Here is a 16940-nt window from a genome sequence, read left to right as displayed (position 1 = left end):
TTTTATGCAAGAATAGCAATTTTACACGTTTCTCTCCTGTATAACAGTTTGCAGAAGCCCGTGGGCTATGTTGGTGACCGAGACTGAAAAACGTGTATTATCCCTATATTGCAGATCTGACCTAAATGAGATTGAGCAGGACATTGGCAGGGACTGGATATGATAATTTGTAACTGTTAAAGAACTATGGTTTATTACGTGTTCTTTTTCTACAGCATATTCAAACTTTAATTTGATATTATTTCTATCAATATAATCGTGTTAATGACAAACTTTAATGGCAAAATTAATTGTATACTTACTCTTGGAACATTGACAATATTGTGGATATAGCAGTGTCAAATGATTTCTTTTCGGTCATTAGATTATTTAGTTACACTTCAACTTGAAGTCTGAGAAACATTTCTATCGTGACATATATTTCTACCACTAGATAGCTAGGTAGCTATCGCAATATCTAAAACAATATATTGATAAAGCAAAATCTTCTGAAAAGATTATCTCAATGGCCGAAAGTTTCCTGGAAATAGTGGAAATAAGTGTCCACAGCACCCATTCATAAGATAGATATCTATCTCGATACTTTCAAAAATTATCTTGGTAATTCGAACTTTTCTGAAAAGCTCATCTCTATAACCTAAACTTTTCTAGAAATATAATTTACTACGATGATGTTTTCAGGAAAAAATTGGACTTGCTGGAAAGCTTAAATATTATCGAAATAGCTATCACGTGGCAGTTTTGAGCATTAATTTGCGCTAAACATTTTCAGGAAATTAATAGAAATATCAAGAAAATATTATTTATTGCTGTAATGTTTTCAGAAAAAATGCACATATTTCCAGGAAAATTTAGAATGTTATCGCGATAGCTGCTTAGATATCTTGTGGCAAACCACCCTTTGTTCAAATAGTGGAAGACGAATGTTTAATTACAACGAACGAATGATAAAATTCATATTACTCTTATGTTTCCCTTCTGCATTTTTCAAGGGATCTGGCACAAACAGTAGTTTATATGTTTACGAAGTGATATGAATGCACCATGTCCGGTTTAAGAGTTATGATGAAGTAAAAGGTTTGTCGGATAATTCCTCTTAGAGTGAAAGACTTTGGCCTAACCGTACAGAAATGTTTAAACATGAAGTGAACTTGCACTTAGACATGATAAATGTGAACGCCTGTAAGCATTGTAAAAGCTGCATTTTGCTGGGATATACATGTACAACCATAATACCCTATTTTAAACATTACCACCCAGGAAATGCAAACCTCGCCTGTCGTATTAGCTAAAAATACTAATTTAATAATGTCGTTTTTATTTTTAGCTATTTTATATTCTACATTTTACAGTTTAATCGCAAAATAGTTTTATAGGCCTTAATATGCAAGAAACTTGGTAATCACTCTTTTTTCACTGTTTTCTCATATTCAATGTTTATGGGTAATAGAGTCCCTTTCAAGCCGGTGCTAGGGGCGGGGAGCGTAAGGAATGTTGCACACTTCATTACCTTTCATGAACAGACTCAATCAAACCGAGTTTAGCTTCGTTCTATGCTTCCAAAGGATCTTCTTGTATTGCTGGGTATTTATCATATATGTTAAAGACTGTACGAGGACTTTTAAAATTTACTTTTGCCTAGAACTCTCTTCATCAGATCGATATTTTAGTTTTATTTCAGAATTGCCAACAAATGACAATACTTTCGAAAACTTTCTTCTGTCAGTAAGCCAAAATAAATAATGCTTATGAACAAATCATTAGGGTTTTATTTAAACAATTATGAAATGACGTATATATTATTTAACATTTGAAAAATGAGTTACCGCAAAATCCGTCTTTTGAATAGAAAAAAAAATGAAAACAAAGAATGAATTTGCTTGCAATCTTGTTTATTAAATTTGTTAAATAAAAAAAATCTGTTCACTGGTATCAAACTGAAGCGGAAGAGGGTATAATCTAAAAATATAAATGGCCATTGTTTTTATTACGAACTTCAGGTTTATTGAAATTAAACGTCCATTTTGTTTTTACAAATATGATATCCAGCTTTAAAACATATACATATGTTTAGAGTATTCAAATTTGTCTCTTAGTTGAACGATCTTACAATCAAGGAAGAAAATATGTAGGTTTTGATGTTCGTCATATATTTATACTTCTCACAAAATACAACAAGTCTTTTAAAAGAACATAAAATGATAATATTCAGACAACTCCTGGGTAGTTTTTGAAATATTAATGCATTGACCCCTATTTACATGGATAAAAGTAGTTCACGATTACAATAATTATATTTGTTTAGATAAGAGTTTTATTTTAAAGCTTCTCTTATTTAACGACTGTAAAATCTGTTTTTAAAAAGAAAATATTCTACATTTACCACTTAAAAAAATCGATGATAAGATTCTGTTGAAGCATAGAACACAATGAAACATACTGGAAGTAGACTTGGTGCAATAGTTTGGCATCAGTCGTTAGAGTCATTAAATATAAAGCACTTGGCCATAAAATCAATCCTCTTTGATAGCACTTTCAGAAAAAAAAAATACGATACTCTAACCTCTGACTCTGTTGAGATGAGCCTAGAGATAAAATGGTTTTCTTCGAAAATATCAGTGTCAGTATGAAGAAAGAATAAACTTTATTACAGATAACTTGATCTCAACAGACTTTGTAAGTCTATTGGTGCAACTGAGTCTGTTCGTTAGATATAATGAGATTTTTAACACCACTAACATCCCTTAGCACCGGTTTAAGCGAAATCCCAAAACACACACATTGGCCGGACTTCCAAAGGACACAAAAATATAATAACACTTAATACGAGAGCGGAGATAATTTTACCGCCGACATACGCCCTTAATTAAAGAAGTAAGAGAAGCATAGAACTCAACCAAGCAATTCAAATGCACACTAGGCTTGACTGAGTCTGTTCATGAAATGTAACGAAATATGCAATGCGAAAGCCATGAAGTATTTTGAGTGATGTTATTTAAAGGTTGAATATGTCACAAATAACTTACTATCTAGTATGTAGTCACAAACATGCCCGATTTTGTTTATATTTACTATAAACATGGAGTAACGCACGTAAAGTAATTACATTTATGACGTACGTAATATCAAGTTTTGTGTTACTCGCTACATTTTTCTGTGTTTATTATTTATTACAGTCACGTGTTCGCTCGTGGTTGACAGAATGTAAACAAGATTTGAATAAATCGATATTTGGAAGAAATAAACACCCATTAAACTAAATTCGGTTAAGCGCTTACCAGGAGCTGTATCTTATGTAAGAGAAAGTTTTAAATGTAGATCCACATCATCTGTACTTTTCAGTTTTTTTCAGTTTATCTGTACTTGTGACATGACTTTGATATACATTTTTGTACATGTATTTAGTAAGAAAGGTAGAAAGTACTTGTGGAACATCTTGACACACCATTAATATTTAAACATTTCCACCATTCGCTTCTAAGAATGACATTGAATAGTACTCATCTTACACGTATCACAGTGATCTATTTTATTTGAAATAGTAACTAATATACTACGAATTTAACAAGTATGAATACTCAGCACTGCAAATAAGGATGAAAATAAGGAAAGATCTTGGGGTTATTGTTGTGAACGAAACTCATTAGTATAACTGGTTAACTACGTCAATTTTAAAGTTTAAACTTCCTAACGAATAACTTGAAACAGATATTATAAGGGTGAGAGCTTTAAAAGTCACTTTTCAGATACATTTCAAGCCACTAAACAAGCTCTGTAAATGAATTACTCGGATAATATCTATGAAAACAATATAAAAAACCTGCTATGGAGACTTTGAGTCTACATCAGCTGACTAACCAACATATCAAAACTGAAGTTAATTTAGCCAGTTCCACACAAACGTATGTAAAATCCGAAAAGATATGAATATCAAGATATGAACCTTGGCTCAGTAACATAAAACCATGGTCTAACTCGAAACGAAGAGAGTGGTGTCTCCGTTACATTATCACATTATTATTATTATATTATACCAGATTTATATAGCGCCCTTTTCATGTTCAATTTCACGTTCAAAGGTTATGGTCTAACTAGTAAGATGAAGTGTCTCAGTAACATATATATCATCATGACCTAACTGGTAACGAAGTAGGTATTAAATGTCTTTAAAACAAAAAGGTAGGGAGAAATTCTAAACAAAACCGCGTGTGCACAACAACGTTCTTATAATGTTTATTGGCCTCTAGGTCAAATACTTTCTGAAATACGTGTGTCACAAGCACTAAGGTCCCTTTATGCATGTTTTTGACTGTCAAGGGCAATATCTCTTGTCTGGTCGAGTTAAATCCAAAACAAAAATCCCCAAGTGAACAACTTATGCTGATTAACAATTCTATAATGGTGCATTTCTTCAGATCAAATACTCCTGAGATACATGCGACACAATTTTGTTTACATATTATTTATATATATACTGTCAAGGGAAAAAAGTCTAGTTTTATTGAGTGAAATCAAATGAAACCTCAGGCGCAAAAGTTCAGATGCTGAATAACAATCCTATGATACTTGACGAATGTATGTCAAACAGCTTTTGGAGATATGCCCGACACAAACGGGGACGGACGGACGGACGGATAGACAGACAGACAGACAGACAGACATATATGTACAGCAACCGTAAATCTAAGTGCCTCCTCAAAAATACGGAAGGAAGAGAGGCACAATTTTAACTAAACTTTAAAGGAGATATATATCTAAAGTTAAATGTTTTTGTGTTGTTTTTTTTGTTTCGTGTATTAAAATGATACCTTTCTCTCACTTCAAAAAAATAGTTCCTTATTCAGATAGGGGAAGGAGACAAAACCTGAAAAAGTGCTGAAACTCCCGAATGATGAAATTCGAACTGCGCTTCGTACTGCGCTTAAATCTCCCCTATCATTTCGATTAAACATAATGATTCACAAAAACTGGTATTCTGTTCTGTTTATATAAGCTTAAATCGTTATACATTCTAAAATTGAAGCACGCCAAGCTGAAAGTTAAGCGACGCGATCAAAATGAAATCTCCTTTTTTCACGTGTGTAAGTGCTTTCCTTTCTGATACACATTTTAGGCTATAGGATGTTTAAACATTTTAATTTTACATTGATGTATACGCTTTTTTATAAAACATTTTGATTTTACAATTTATACTTGTTTTTTGTTTTTTTTTGTTGTTGTTGTTTTCACAAATTTTCGAGTGCCTCCGATTTTAGAAATAAGTGAGACTCATAAAACATTCTGATTTTACATTTTTCATATCTGTTTGTTGTTGTTGTTGTTTTTTTATTGTTTTTTCTTTTTGTTTTGTTTTGTTTTTGCTTCTTTTTTTCACAACGTTTCGCATGATCTCGATTTTAAGACGTGGGTAATCTCTCAAAATGTTTTGATTTTGCAATGCATACTCTCTTTGTACTATTTTATTAATGAGATAATACAGTCGTTTCTCGTGTGAATGACTGACAATTATTTGGGGGGTTTTATTGATTCGTCCGTTTTTTTAGGTGTTTGTTGTCACTTGATCAACATTGGTGTTGGTTAAGGCTTTGATAAGGTCCATTTTTTCTAAAAAAAAAAACAAAAACACAACTGAAAGACCTATCGTTTTGGAAATTCGTTTCACACTTGATTATCATCACTAGATGAGTAAATAGACCATAACCTTAAACCATAAGAAGAGTACGGACTGCTGGTGCCAACGCTCGTATGTTAGTGCTTGCTATTGGGCAATAAGTAAGAAAAGAATTATGGTTCATGGGTTTCTTGTGCTGACCTACTGATATAAAAGAAATGTATACTGAATTCCTTAGTTTACAAGAAAAGAGGACATAAGGAAAAAATAAGTAAGAAATTTAAAAGAATTTAATATTCTCCAAATGTTTCTTTTTTTCACCGTTCAAATGTTTGTATTTCTATGGCGGCTCGTTTTTGACATGCGTTGCTTTCGTGTTGGCGCCTACGCCAGACCGGTAACATGACAGGACAGTGAATCATTTTTGTCGTGCAGTCGTGTTGGTGTGCCCCAGTAAGCACGGCAGCATAGGGATACGACAGCACGAGGATGCGATAAAAAAACAACAACATTTTTTTCCTGTCTTGTTTGAACCTTTTTCTGTCATTCCTCTTATTATGGTGCTGGCACCACGAGACTTCACGAGGACACGACAAAATAGAAAAAGTGGAAACTCAACAGAAAAGTAAAATTTTGCCTTTCTGTCATACTGACGTTGTAACATGCGACAATTCTAGGGCACGACAAGATAGCATTCAATCTGTCGTGCTGGCGGGGATGTCTGTGAGTAAACCAAACGAGCCCCCGCTCATAAATCAGGTGATGTAAATAATGAAGCTGTTTCGCGCCATTTGATAAGAACAGCCAATCCATTTCATCATTATTATCAGGTGGTGTAAACAAACAGTCCTTTATTCCAAGTATAGAAAAGCTTTTATTTATAACATTCGTGTATACTGGAGACTTTCATGTTGAATTGATACATGATTATGTTTTAAGGAAGATACTGTTAATTTTGTCAACTTAATAAGTCTTTCATAAAAATATTCAGTTTATATATATTTAAAGTGTAGAAGTGTTTATATTTTTAATTGTCACACAATCTTTCACTTTCACCTTCAATACTATTTCGTAACAACATTTTTCATAGTCACAGTATACTTTTCTTTAAAACAATTCTTTAAAATTGCATAATATTACATTTTATTTTTTGCAATTTTCTTCTCTGTTTTCCTGTATTTTCTCTGTATTGCTTAGGTGGCAGGGGAGTGCAAATTTGCGAATTCCACATTGACGTGTGGGTACCAGTGTTGAAATATCCATAGAAATCTCGTTTTTGCTTATTTTTCTTTGAAACTACTATGGACTATTGCAGATACTATAGACTACATAAAGACGACTCTCCGGTCCTATGCACCTGTCGCTTTCCATGCCAGATGTAGTGAGAATTGGCCAAATCACCCAAATTTTATAGACCAAAATTAGCCTAACCTGGCCTCACTTTGAACTCTGCCATTCATCTATTTTGTATTTTTAAATCCAATTTCGTAGCATATATGTATAGTGCGAATATAGATGCATACCCAGGTGGCGTGGAATGTGTCTCCCAACCACCACTTTATTTCCCTAATTTTCACTTGAAAAAATGTGGATGGATAACAGCCGAGCGTCTGGTCGACTTTTTGTTCTGATGTTTATGTTTTAGCCTCAACCGGAAGTACGGAGCTAGGAATTTTAAAACACCCGCCATGTAGAATCATTAACCGTTCCTCATTCCCCAGATATATTAAAGAATTAATAATGATAAATAACCAGTAAGATAGATATGCCTTTATATCTACCCTGTCCTGTTTATACAGAAAATCGACCGGGGCCAAACTGCGAAACCGCTCCCCTGCCACCTTAAGCAATATCCTGGTCTACGTCCCCTATCATTACGGAATGAATGAAAAATACATAAAACGACATGATAAATATGCAAATTTATCATTCCGTCTGAATGTTATGTATCATATCTATAAGTTGCAGTACACACTTCATTTCGTATAGAGGACGTTGACCGGATATTGCCGCTTATATTACATAGAGCTCTTTGATGTTTACATCACCGCTTTTCTTGTATGTTCTTGTACTTGACTCAAAATAAAAGGGTTTTTACCGGCTTTAACAATTAGAGATTGTACTACGTTGTTTAATTTTTCATACTTGTAATATATATCGTCATTGTAATATATATGTATTAATTTATCGAGATGGCTTATTGACACACAAACAGAACAAGACCCGAAGGATGGTTTATATATTTAATATGTGTGTTGCATCCAAAGTATAAATTCACACTCTCTCTATAGAAATATGTATATATCTTACATACAGAAACAATAAAGAAATATGATATCATAGGCGGGGCTTAATCTATCTTGTAGACTTGCTTACTACAATACTGATTTCTTTCCTTGAAGCCCGTATACATATTTCGGCATATCGGCAGCATACAGAATAGATCATTTAAAAAAAGTGTCTTCCTTCCGGTCTGCCTACCGTTCTTCTATACAACTTATATTAGAAAATCTAAATTTTAATATTCCTCCTCCGTAAACTCCTGCACATAATTTGACAGGAAGCCTTGAAAATGGTTCAGGATGTTTAAACAGCAAACTATATATTGTATTTCTGGGGAAGGGGGGGAGGGGGGGGGGGGGGTGGCGCTTATTTACATTATCAGTTATCAAACAATTTATCACTTCTGTCCTCTTTATCATAAATAATAGAAACATGAGATTATATGACCTTGTACTAGTTAAATGGTGTCTGAATGATAAAGCATATCTTGCAACCTCATTTTATGTGGGAGTATTTGAATAAGGGGCGCGTCTCTGAATTGGTAATTTATGAAATTTGTACTTTTTCATGTGTCAAAAATGTAGACTGCTAATTAAATTATAAAAGAAAAACAAAATGTAGGAGTATTTGAACAAGGGACACGCCTCTGTATACATATATTATCTATCACGTTGCTATTGTGTAAAAATAAAAATTGTACAAACCTCATGGCTTTTGAAAGAAAAGAAAAAACAACTTTAACCTGTTATCCGACTACAACTATTCCTAAAACTCAAAGTGTTGTATCCTCCGTAAAATATAAAGGAAAGGAAGGATATCGGATGCAGCAAAAACAAGAGCACCACCTGCGGATGCCAACCTTTTGCACGTGCTTGACATAAGACACTATGCAAGAAAAGAGTTATGGTTTTTGATCTGTTTTCTCTACTATTCATGATGAAAATGTGTGTGAAGTTTCAAAGGTTTTTCAAGAAAAGTGAACTTAAATAATAATAATAATAGTTATTATTATAATAATAAACACGAAATATTACAAATTTCGCATGATCACCGAAAAAAAGTTTCATTTCTTATATTTACATTATATTTCCTTTCTATTTGTAAACAAGATTTAATTATAAATTGCACACATTTTGTTGCATTCAATATTAAAATCAGCTTCCCGGCCATTCTGTTAACCATACGGAACAAATGCGATATCTTCCATGACTATACGCGGACGTCGTCACAAAACAGCGACGCGTTATCACTAAGCAGCGTTGACGTAACGTTTTGCTGTTCATACGAAATGAACGTCATAATTTTCAATGGAAAGGAGTAGGGCGACTGTAAATATATTCAAATGAAGTGGACACCTACCAGACGCTAATTTCTAATTCAGAGGACGCTGTGAAGACTTTACTATTGAAATGGTACAAGTAAAAATTAAACATAATATTATATATAATGCAGCATGACATCATCTTTTAAGGTGTCGATAACTGACGACTGTCGGTATTACACTACGTTATCTTTACTTGATAAAACCACCATTTGTAAGGTTATTAATTAATCTCTTTTTTTTTTATCATTTTCCCGATAAAACCTTCTATATTTAGACTAGTTTCTTAGTATTCATGGGGTCATTAGTGATAGTTTACATAGATTACGGTTGTGGAGCCATATCCTTAGTAATTATGAAATCAGGCGAAACCTAAGAGATGCTGAGTTCCTCCATTTAAAAATTCTTTTGGTCTTGAGATTCACCTTAATGACTATGTTTTCGATATTTGACTCATTGTTAGCAATATTAAACATACCAAACCATACACCCTTTTTCTCCTGATTTCAACTGTTGAATTGTTTCATTTTATCTTGTATAAACGAAATGACTGGTTGAACATTACTGAATATTTTATTACATTGGTATGGATGTGGAGGGGTGGGGAAACATAAATCCCTCCACTCCCCCACTATCCCCGTTCTAATTTTGGGCCCACATATTTTCATTATTTCAGGTTTTGTGTAACGCCATGTATTACATTAAAATCGCTTAACCCTTAGCCTGCTGGCGGCAAGTTATTCTGCCTTTGCGACCTGTGCAGACCAAGGTCAGCCTGCACATCCGTGCAGTCTGATCATGGTCTGCACTGTTCGCTATTCAGTCAGTATAGTTTCAGTAAACACCCCTTTGATAAACAAGTGGTACTGCCCAAACTGAAAGATGGACCAGTCCATTTTAAAAATTTAGCTGGCAAAGGTTAAATGAGAAAGTGTATTACCCATACATTTTTGGAAAGTTCTTAAACATATCTAAACAGGTCAATCAAAACTTATTCGAGAGCTTATGTATATTCACGAAATGGACTTAAATGTTTTATCACTCACCATTTTTAAGTAGTATGTTTTAGATAAAACAGATGTGCTGCGGACGCCGAATACTATGAATGGATGACATCAAAAGTCGAGTTTTCTAAAAGTCAAATAGGCTTAAACCCGGAAGCATAAGTTTCTTTGACTTAATTGTTAGAAAGTATATAAAGAAAATACACTTTCAGTCAAAACTAACCTGCTTTAAAATAAGTGCCCTGCATGACACACCTATTTCCGAGTTTCAAAAGTACATTTCGTGAAACAGTTTCGATTGTTTACATGATGTGGTCAGTTTGTCTTCTCTGTATCCGTGTGTAAAGATCGTGACCCGCAAAATGAAAATAGTTTTCCTACGAACCCAGAAGTAAAAAAAAACTTTGTAAACTAGCACTCAGTTACAAATTATATTTTATCTAATACTAAATTTGCTTCCAAACAAACAGTTTTTTATATCTATTTCATGAATAATATTTCTGTCTTTTTGTTCTTCATTTTACCCAATATTGAATATCAATAAACATTTGTACAAATCAGCACGTCCAAAGTACATATTGTTTGAAAATTATCAAAACAAATAAAAAAATACGTGTATGATCAATGAATTATTTGTTTTTGCTATAAAATATTATTTACTGAAAATTTAATCCCTTAATCACGTTTCGGAGAAGAATGTGCGTCTTTTAGTAAGCGGAAGTGGTCATTATCTGAAAACCAGGAAGGAAAACCTCGTATGACCTAGTTTAAGACAATACGCCATTGGCTTGATTTCAAACCGAAAATTGAACTTCCATTTTATGTACAAATATATGTAAACTATTCTTACAAGGTGATTTAGAGTGAGATATGTTTTACTTGCAAGCGAACCCAGCATTAAATACGAAAACATAATTCCATTTAATGTAAGTTTTTATTCAACATAATTATACGGGTTTCAGATTTGGATAGATCATGTATGTTGGATTCTTTGGATACTTTTATTCCACATACTCTTATGCAGAAGTTGTTTGTTTTGTTGGGTTTAACTTCGCACCTGCACATTGATGGTGGAGGAAGACCTCAGGTGCCTCTCCGTGCAACGTTTCATCACGGGCGGGATGGCTTCTTCACATGAAGAATTCAACGCCCCGAGTGAAGCTCGAACCCATCGGTGAGGAGCAAGAGATTCGAAGTCAGTGGCCTTAACCACTCGGGCATTGAGGCCCCTAAGCAGAAGTTTGACAATGTTAAAAGATCAAAAGGTTTCCGAAAGGTTTCTAAGAAATGAATATACCATTATTTTAATGTAAATTGTCTATAAGGAGAAAAAATAGTTTAAGCGTGAATTTCCAAATCTCTATGTACATTATTTTTATCGTTTGAAATGTTTTTGTTTTTTTTTTTTTTTCAAACTCAATGATTAGTGTTTTCTGTACAGCATAGCTTAGCAAATTGGTAAGATGCAGTGTCATTGCCGTTTGCTTCGTCTTATGAAGTAAAAACATGTGTTTAACTAAGTCAGGAATAAACTGGAATTTTATATATCCGATGTAAATAAATGTTTAAAAATGTCATTTAACACCGATTAACATGATTTCTTTGATATTCTCAAGCCTTTTCCATCTTGGAGTTGGGGAGTGGGTGTGGGCCCATTTTCCCTACCTGACCAATGTGCCAAATGACACATTATAGTACTCTTCATAGCTTTGTCTGTACCTAGGCCGAAAGGTCAGGTGGACTTAGCGACATTATTAAAGGAAATGACTTAGTGACTAATTGTGGTTACTTACGTTCGAAATAGGATAGTGACCAGCCCAGTTTTAAGATTCCGTGAATATTCAAGATGTGTATCTTATAGAAAAGTTGTGATTAATAGCACTGTTGGCCCTTTAATTCATCATCATCATCATCATAATCATCATCAGCAGCAGCATCATCATCATTATCATTATTGTTGTTGTTGTTATTCGGAACATTGGTCACGTAGTGAAATGCCTCTCCCCTTCGAAAAAATAGTGCTTCTTGTAAAACCGTTCTAAGGTCAGCGATGTATTTTTACTTAGATAGTGTAACTGTCTGTTATTCAGATCGATATGATTAAACACAACTTATGTGTGTGGGATAACGATTAGTTTTAGCTGTGCAAAAATGTTTCGCCTTAGTAGCCATGAAAGTACAGTTAAGTATAAGCAATGTAAATACTTGTATTTTGTGGGTGTGTCTTCGTTATCCAACAGCGTGGTTGTATTTCTTTGTAGTACTTTATTCTAAAAAATATTAATCTTTAACATAGCTTTATGTAGATTCATAAACATATTCTGATGAGATACAAAGTGAAAAAATATGTAAGTACGTTGCGAATTATTTAAAGGTCTTTTTTTCAAATAAGATAAAAATATTTTATAGAGTACACAAAGAGTGTGTTATGTACATGTGCAAATAAAACAAATTATAATCGTTTAAAATGTTTGGCTTTGTCAGTGATATTGTTGGATCCACTGACACAGCTTGCGAAACTACAGTTACTGCTGATAAGTATTGCATTGAAATGACGACAATGATAAAGAATAGAATTTAATTCCAAAATAACATAAAAATCACAAAATGAATATTATTGCACCCATTTTATTCAATGAAAAAAAAATAATAGCATAGTCGGAGTATTGAACCCCAACCACTACGCCATTTTATTTAGTTATAACAGGCAGGCATAGGTGGTTCTAAAACAAACTATGCTCTATAAATATAGATATAAAATCCAAAAGTTTTTAGACCCATGAGGCCATGGTGATACATGATGACGAGTCTAAAAGTTGGACACTCAAGTGTCTTAATCAACATCGAATTTGTTTATGAAATATGTTATTTGGTGTAAAATCTAAAGAAAACATTAGATATGCATAAGCGGCAATGGTGCGCACCCTTCATTTTAAATACACCCACTAAGTCTATTTATGTGGTTGCGAAATAGCCATCAAATGCCAACATCTTTGTCTAATATTTCTTTCATTAATTTCTTTAAACTTTAAATATACATAGATAGTAAATCTAATTATGTCACAAAGTAAATAGGATAATGTTTATCTTATATAACAAATGTCAAGTAGTACTCGGTCAAAAAGTAACACCGATTCAGTTTTATTGGTAGACAGGCACATATGTTCATATTTTCTGAAAAGATATACAAGTTTATTCATATAAATTCCATAATTTCTTAGACTTATGAGGTCATGGTGATACATATATAGACATAATTTTACACAAGAAAAGAATCAAACATAAACTACTCTATACTATATCAAATAATGCTATTATATGCTTTCATATATCTGAATCAATGGACACTAAATATCAACATTGGAGGAAAAATCTGTATTAAGAGTTTATGACCAGAAACCATTTAAACTGAAGTTTATCTTATTCGAAACAATATAACTTTTATCATGACTATTGAAATTTAAAGAAAACTTTTTAAGAAATTGTGAATAATTGTTAGTTTAATTAGCGGAAGACAATGTGTCAATAGTATTGGGAAACCCAGGGTGACCTATCCGAAAATAGAACATCCGTTTTTTGTGTCAGATTTTCTATAAAAGCTGCTAGATTTTAAATATTTTCTAAAATCTAATACGAAAATCAAACTTTTATTTACTAATTAAAGGTAAAGAGAGAGACGACATTTGTCAGTACAATAAGGCCACCGATATGGTTAAAAACGAGCAAACTTATGCTCGGCGTTATGTAAATTAACCCCACTAGTTAAGTAAATAAGATGTTTACATTCGAAAGATAACGCAACGCACTAATATTGGCATTTGTTGAATAGAAACCCCTTCTTCTTGTAATCTTATTAAAGTTAAAGAAATTTCGGTGGTTACAATATATATATTCTATATAATTAAAAAGTTCTAACTTATTATATGTAAGTTTAAATAAGGGCCTGAAACATGTTTAAAAATAATCGTTTTTGGTATTTTTGTTAACGTATCAAAAAAAAGCATATGGCTTTTAAAGTAGTCGTACTACTTTTATTGTTCTGTCACAATATCTACTTACTGATTACAAATATATACGTTATTTTTTTATAGATCAGTGGACTGTATTTTTCTTTTCAGAGGATCGAAATATGAAATCATTCTTCCTTGTTGTGTATTCGTATCATCCTATCAGTATATATTGTACTGATATAACTTACTTATTTTACTTTTTTCTCTTCCCTGTATACTATTTCATGATTTTATTGACATGTCCGTGTTAAATATGTAATTTACAGTATTTGAAATATTTAAGCTACCAAATCAAACATTATACTACTGGTGCATATATTATGATAACATATTCAACTGAAGCGTGATCTATTGTAATATATCAATTTTTGGCAATACTATTGATGATGCATTACAAATTATGTCAGCAGAAAGCGTGCCAAGTTTATGATAAAGGTCTTTGTTAGTTAATATAATCCATATCATACTGATGATTGTACTTTGTTGCAAAAATGATATTTGTTAATTGAACAATGAGGGGAATTTTCATTATTCATATTAACGCACTGTTCCACGTTGTTCCCTTTGTACAACAGTGAGGATAGGTTCGAAACAGCTCTTCCTTACAATTTCTGCAGCCATAGTTTGCCGTTCCCTCTTTTTATGTACTCTTAATTAGTACAATAGTTCGGTTCAGATGAAATACCGTTCCCTATTTTTATGTACTTGCTCTAAGTACAATAGTTCGGTTCTGATGTAACAACAGGGGTGAAATACAGATCCGTTTTAAAAGTTACACGTGATTTTTTTTTAAAGTTAAGTTTATCACTTACACCTTGTACTCATTCTGCTCTCATAATTCATATTTTTAGAAAAATCAAGTATACGGTGACGCACCCCCTCATTCAAATACTGTTTCAAAAATACCGTTCAAAATCAATGGTGCTTGTTATTCTGGTGCGTACATTTTAATTTCAAAATCGCACAAATGAGTCGATCACACACATTTATAACGTACACTTATTATACTCTAAGTTAATCTGATAATAATATTCGGACTTGAAACAACTTGGCTTATTCGGACTTGAAACAACTTGGCTATTGATTTTTATCCTGTTTTGTTTACACCGCCGTGTGCAATAGCGCATTTCTCTTACTGCGGGAATTTCCCGATTGCTATAAATAGAACTATTTCATATTGCGTTCATTGACTGGGAGTACGAAGGGGGATATTTTGTGAGTAACCTTTGTTTTTAGTTTTGCTTTTAGGGATTATTACATTTAAATAGTGTTGCAGCGAACTTATTCGTCATATGAAATTCAGGATTAACGAAAGTGTGTAGAAATAGTACAATGAGAATTTACATAAATCGGTTGACGGCCTTAGCCTTGAGCTAAAAGGGTTGACTAAAAAGTATTCGGCAATAAGAAAATGAAGTTATTTGATGTTTGCTCTCGCAAAAATACCATATTTTGTTTTGCATATTGCATAGAAAAAATACGATTAAAGGGAAGTTTTAAAATTGTCAAGGTTTAAAAAAGCTGGTACGTAGCTAGATGGCACCTAGTTTGTACAAACACATTTAGAAATTGATTTAAATGTTGCCAATAGTAAAATATATTCCTTTAATAGCGCAGATAGGTTAGATATCAATCTTATCAGTAAATCATCAGAAATGTTTTGATATGTAGATACATTATATATATATTAATCAATTTGTATGATTATTTATTGATAGGAGGTACTTTGCCTAAAAAGGCAATAAACTTTGATACTTCTTAATCAAGTTAATGAGTTATCAAGCCCCTGTGGTCAGTGGTAAAATAGTAGTATAAAACCGTTATGTAAGTTAAAATTGTGTTAAAGAATTGTGAAAATGTTACTAACATGTTTCATCTAGCTATGGTTTTTTTTTTTTTAAACTTTTCGATTATGTCTAATATTTTTTGTTTTATTTTAGTTTTGAGACTGAACAATGTCGGATATTCCTCCAAGACAGTCACCAGTCCCCACCCATCAGAGATCGTACCCCAGTTCCTCAGGATCAAGCATGAACGTCGAGGTTGAAAGGGACCATTATAAGGAGAAGGTGGAACATTTTAAATTCTTAGTGAGGAAGTTGCAAGAGGAAAACCAGACATATAAACTAAGGAAAGAAAGCACAGAGACTGTGTCTAGACTTTTACAAGAGTCTAAACAAGAAGTTGCGGCGTTACAAAAGAAATGCAGTCTTTTTGACGCTATAATTCGAACTCTTCAAAGTAGGCTTGAATCAAATGGATTATCTAGTGACGTGTGTCCGCGTGAAGGGGAAGAGTACATTCCGGGCCAATCAAAAAATTTACTGGACAATTTGACTCGTGAAAATAAAAGACTTCGTAGTATTATTCGGTCAAGGTCAGGAGATCCCGAAGAATATGCAAAACTTCAGCAGGTGAGTTTACTGAAATGCTAATTCTTGTGCATTTTTGGATAACTTTTAACTTTATAGGTTCCAAATTATGAAACATCGGATCTTTTAGTGTTGGAATAATGTATGCGACTTTGTGTAACAACGGAGCCAGTGGGGTACACCATGACAACTATATAGCTGTTAAATCCTTTTCTTGGGATGGATTGGTTTGATATTTGTCCACTGTCTTCTGCAAGGTCAATGGGTCTATGGGCTTTGAGTTATAGGCCTATATACACGAGGCTGAGCATATTTCTGTTTTACAGTGTGTTCCTGTGG

At 33.1% G+C, this 16940-nt stretch overlaps 1 protein-coding gene across 4 annotated transcripts in view; it reads left to right on the top strand.

The window, feature by feature from the left end:
- The window catches only part of LOC123547485 (NF-kappa-B essential modulator-like), a 53327-nt gene that overhangs the window by 27701 nt on the left and 8686 nt on the right, over positions 1-16940 (top strand). The window contains exons 1-2 of one of the 4 annotated variants that reach the window (XM_045334636.2): positions 11021-11145; positions 16170-16643. In XM_045334636.2, coding sequence (XP_045190571.2) covers positions 16185-16643 — 459 coding nt within the window. In that variant the 5' untranslated portion in view covers positions 11021-11145; positions 16170-16184. Of the gene's footprint in view, positions 1-11020; positions 11146-15288; positions 15445-15549; positions 15754-16169; positions 16644-16940 lie in introns of those variants that run through there. The other 3 variants (XM_045334635.2, XM_045334632.2, XM_045334634.2) reach the window with 3 other exon arrangements.

This window comes from Mercenaria mercenaria, chromosome 9, assembly GCF_021730395.1.
Source record: "Mercenaria mercenaria strain notata chromosome 9, MADL_Memer_1, whole genome shotgun sequence".
Taxonomy (NCBI): domain Eukaryota; kingdom Metazoa; phylum Mollusca; class Bivalvia; order Venerida; family Veneridae; genus Mercenaria; species Mercenaria mercenaria.
The sequence above is the reverse complement of the archived record's forward strand: the minus strand, read 5'-3'. Positions and strand labels throughout refer to the sequence as shown.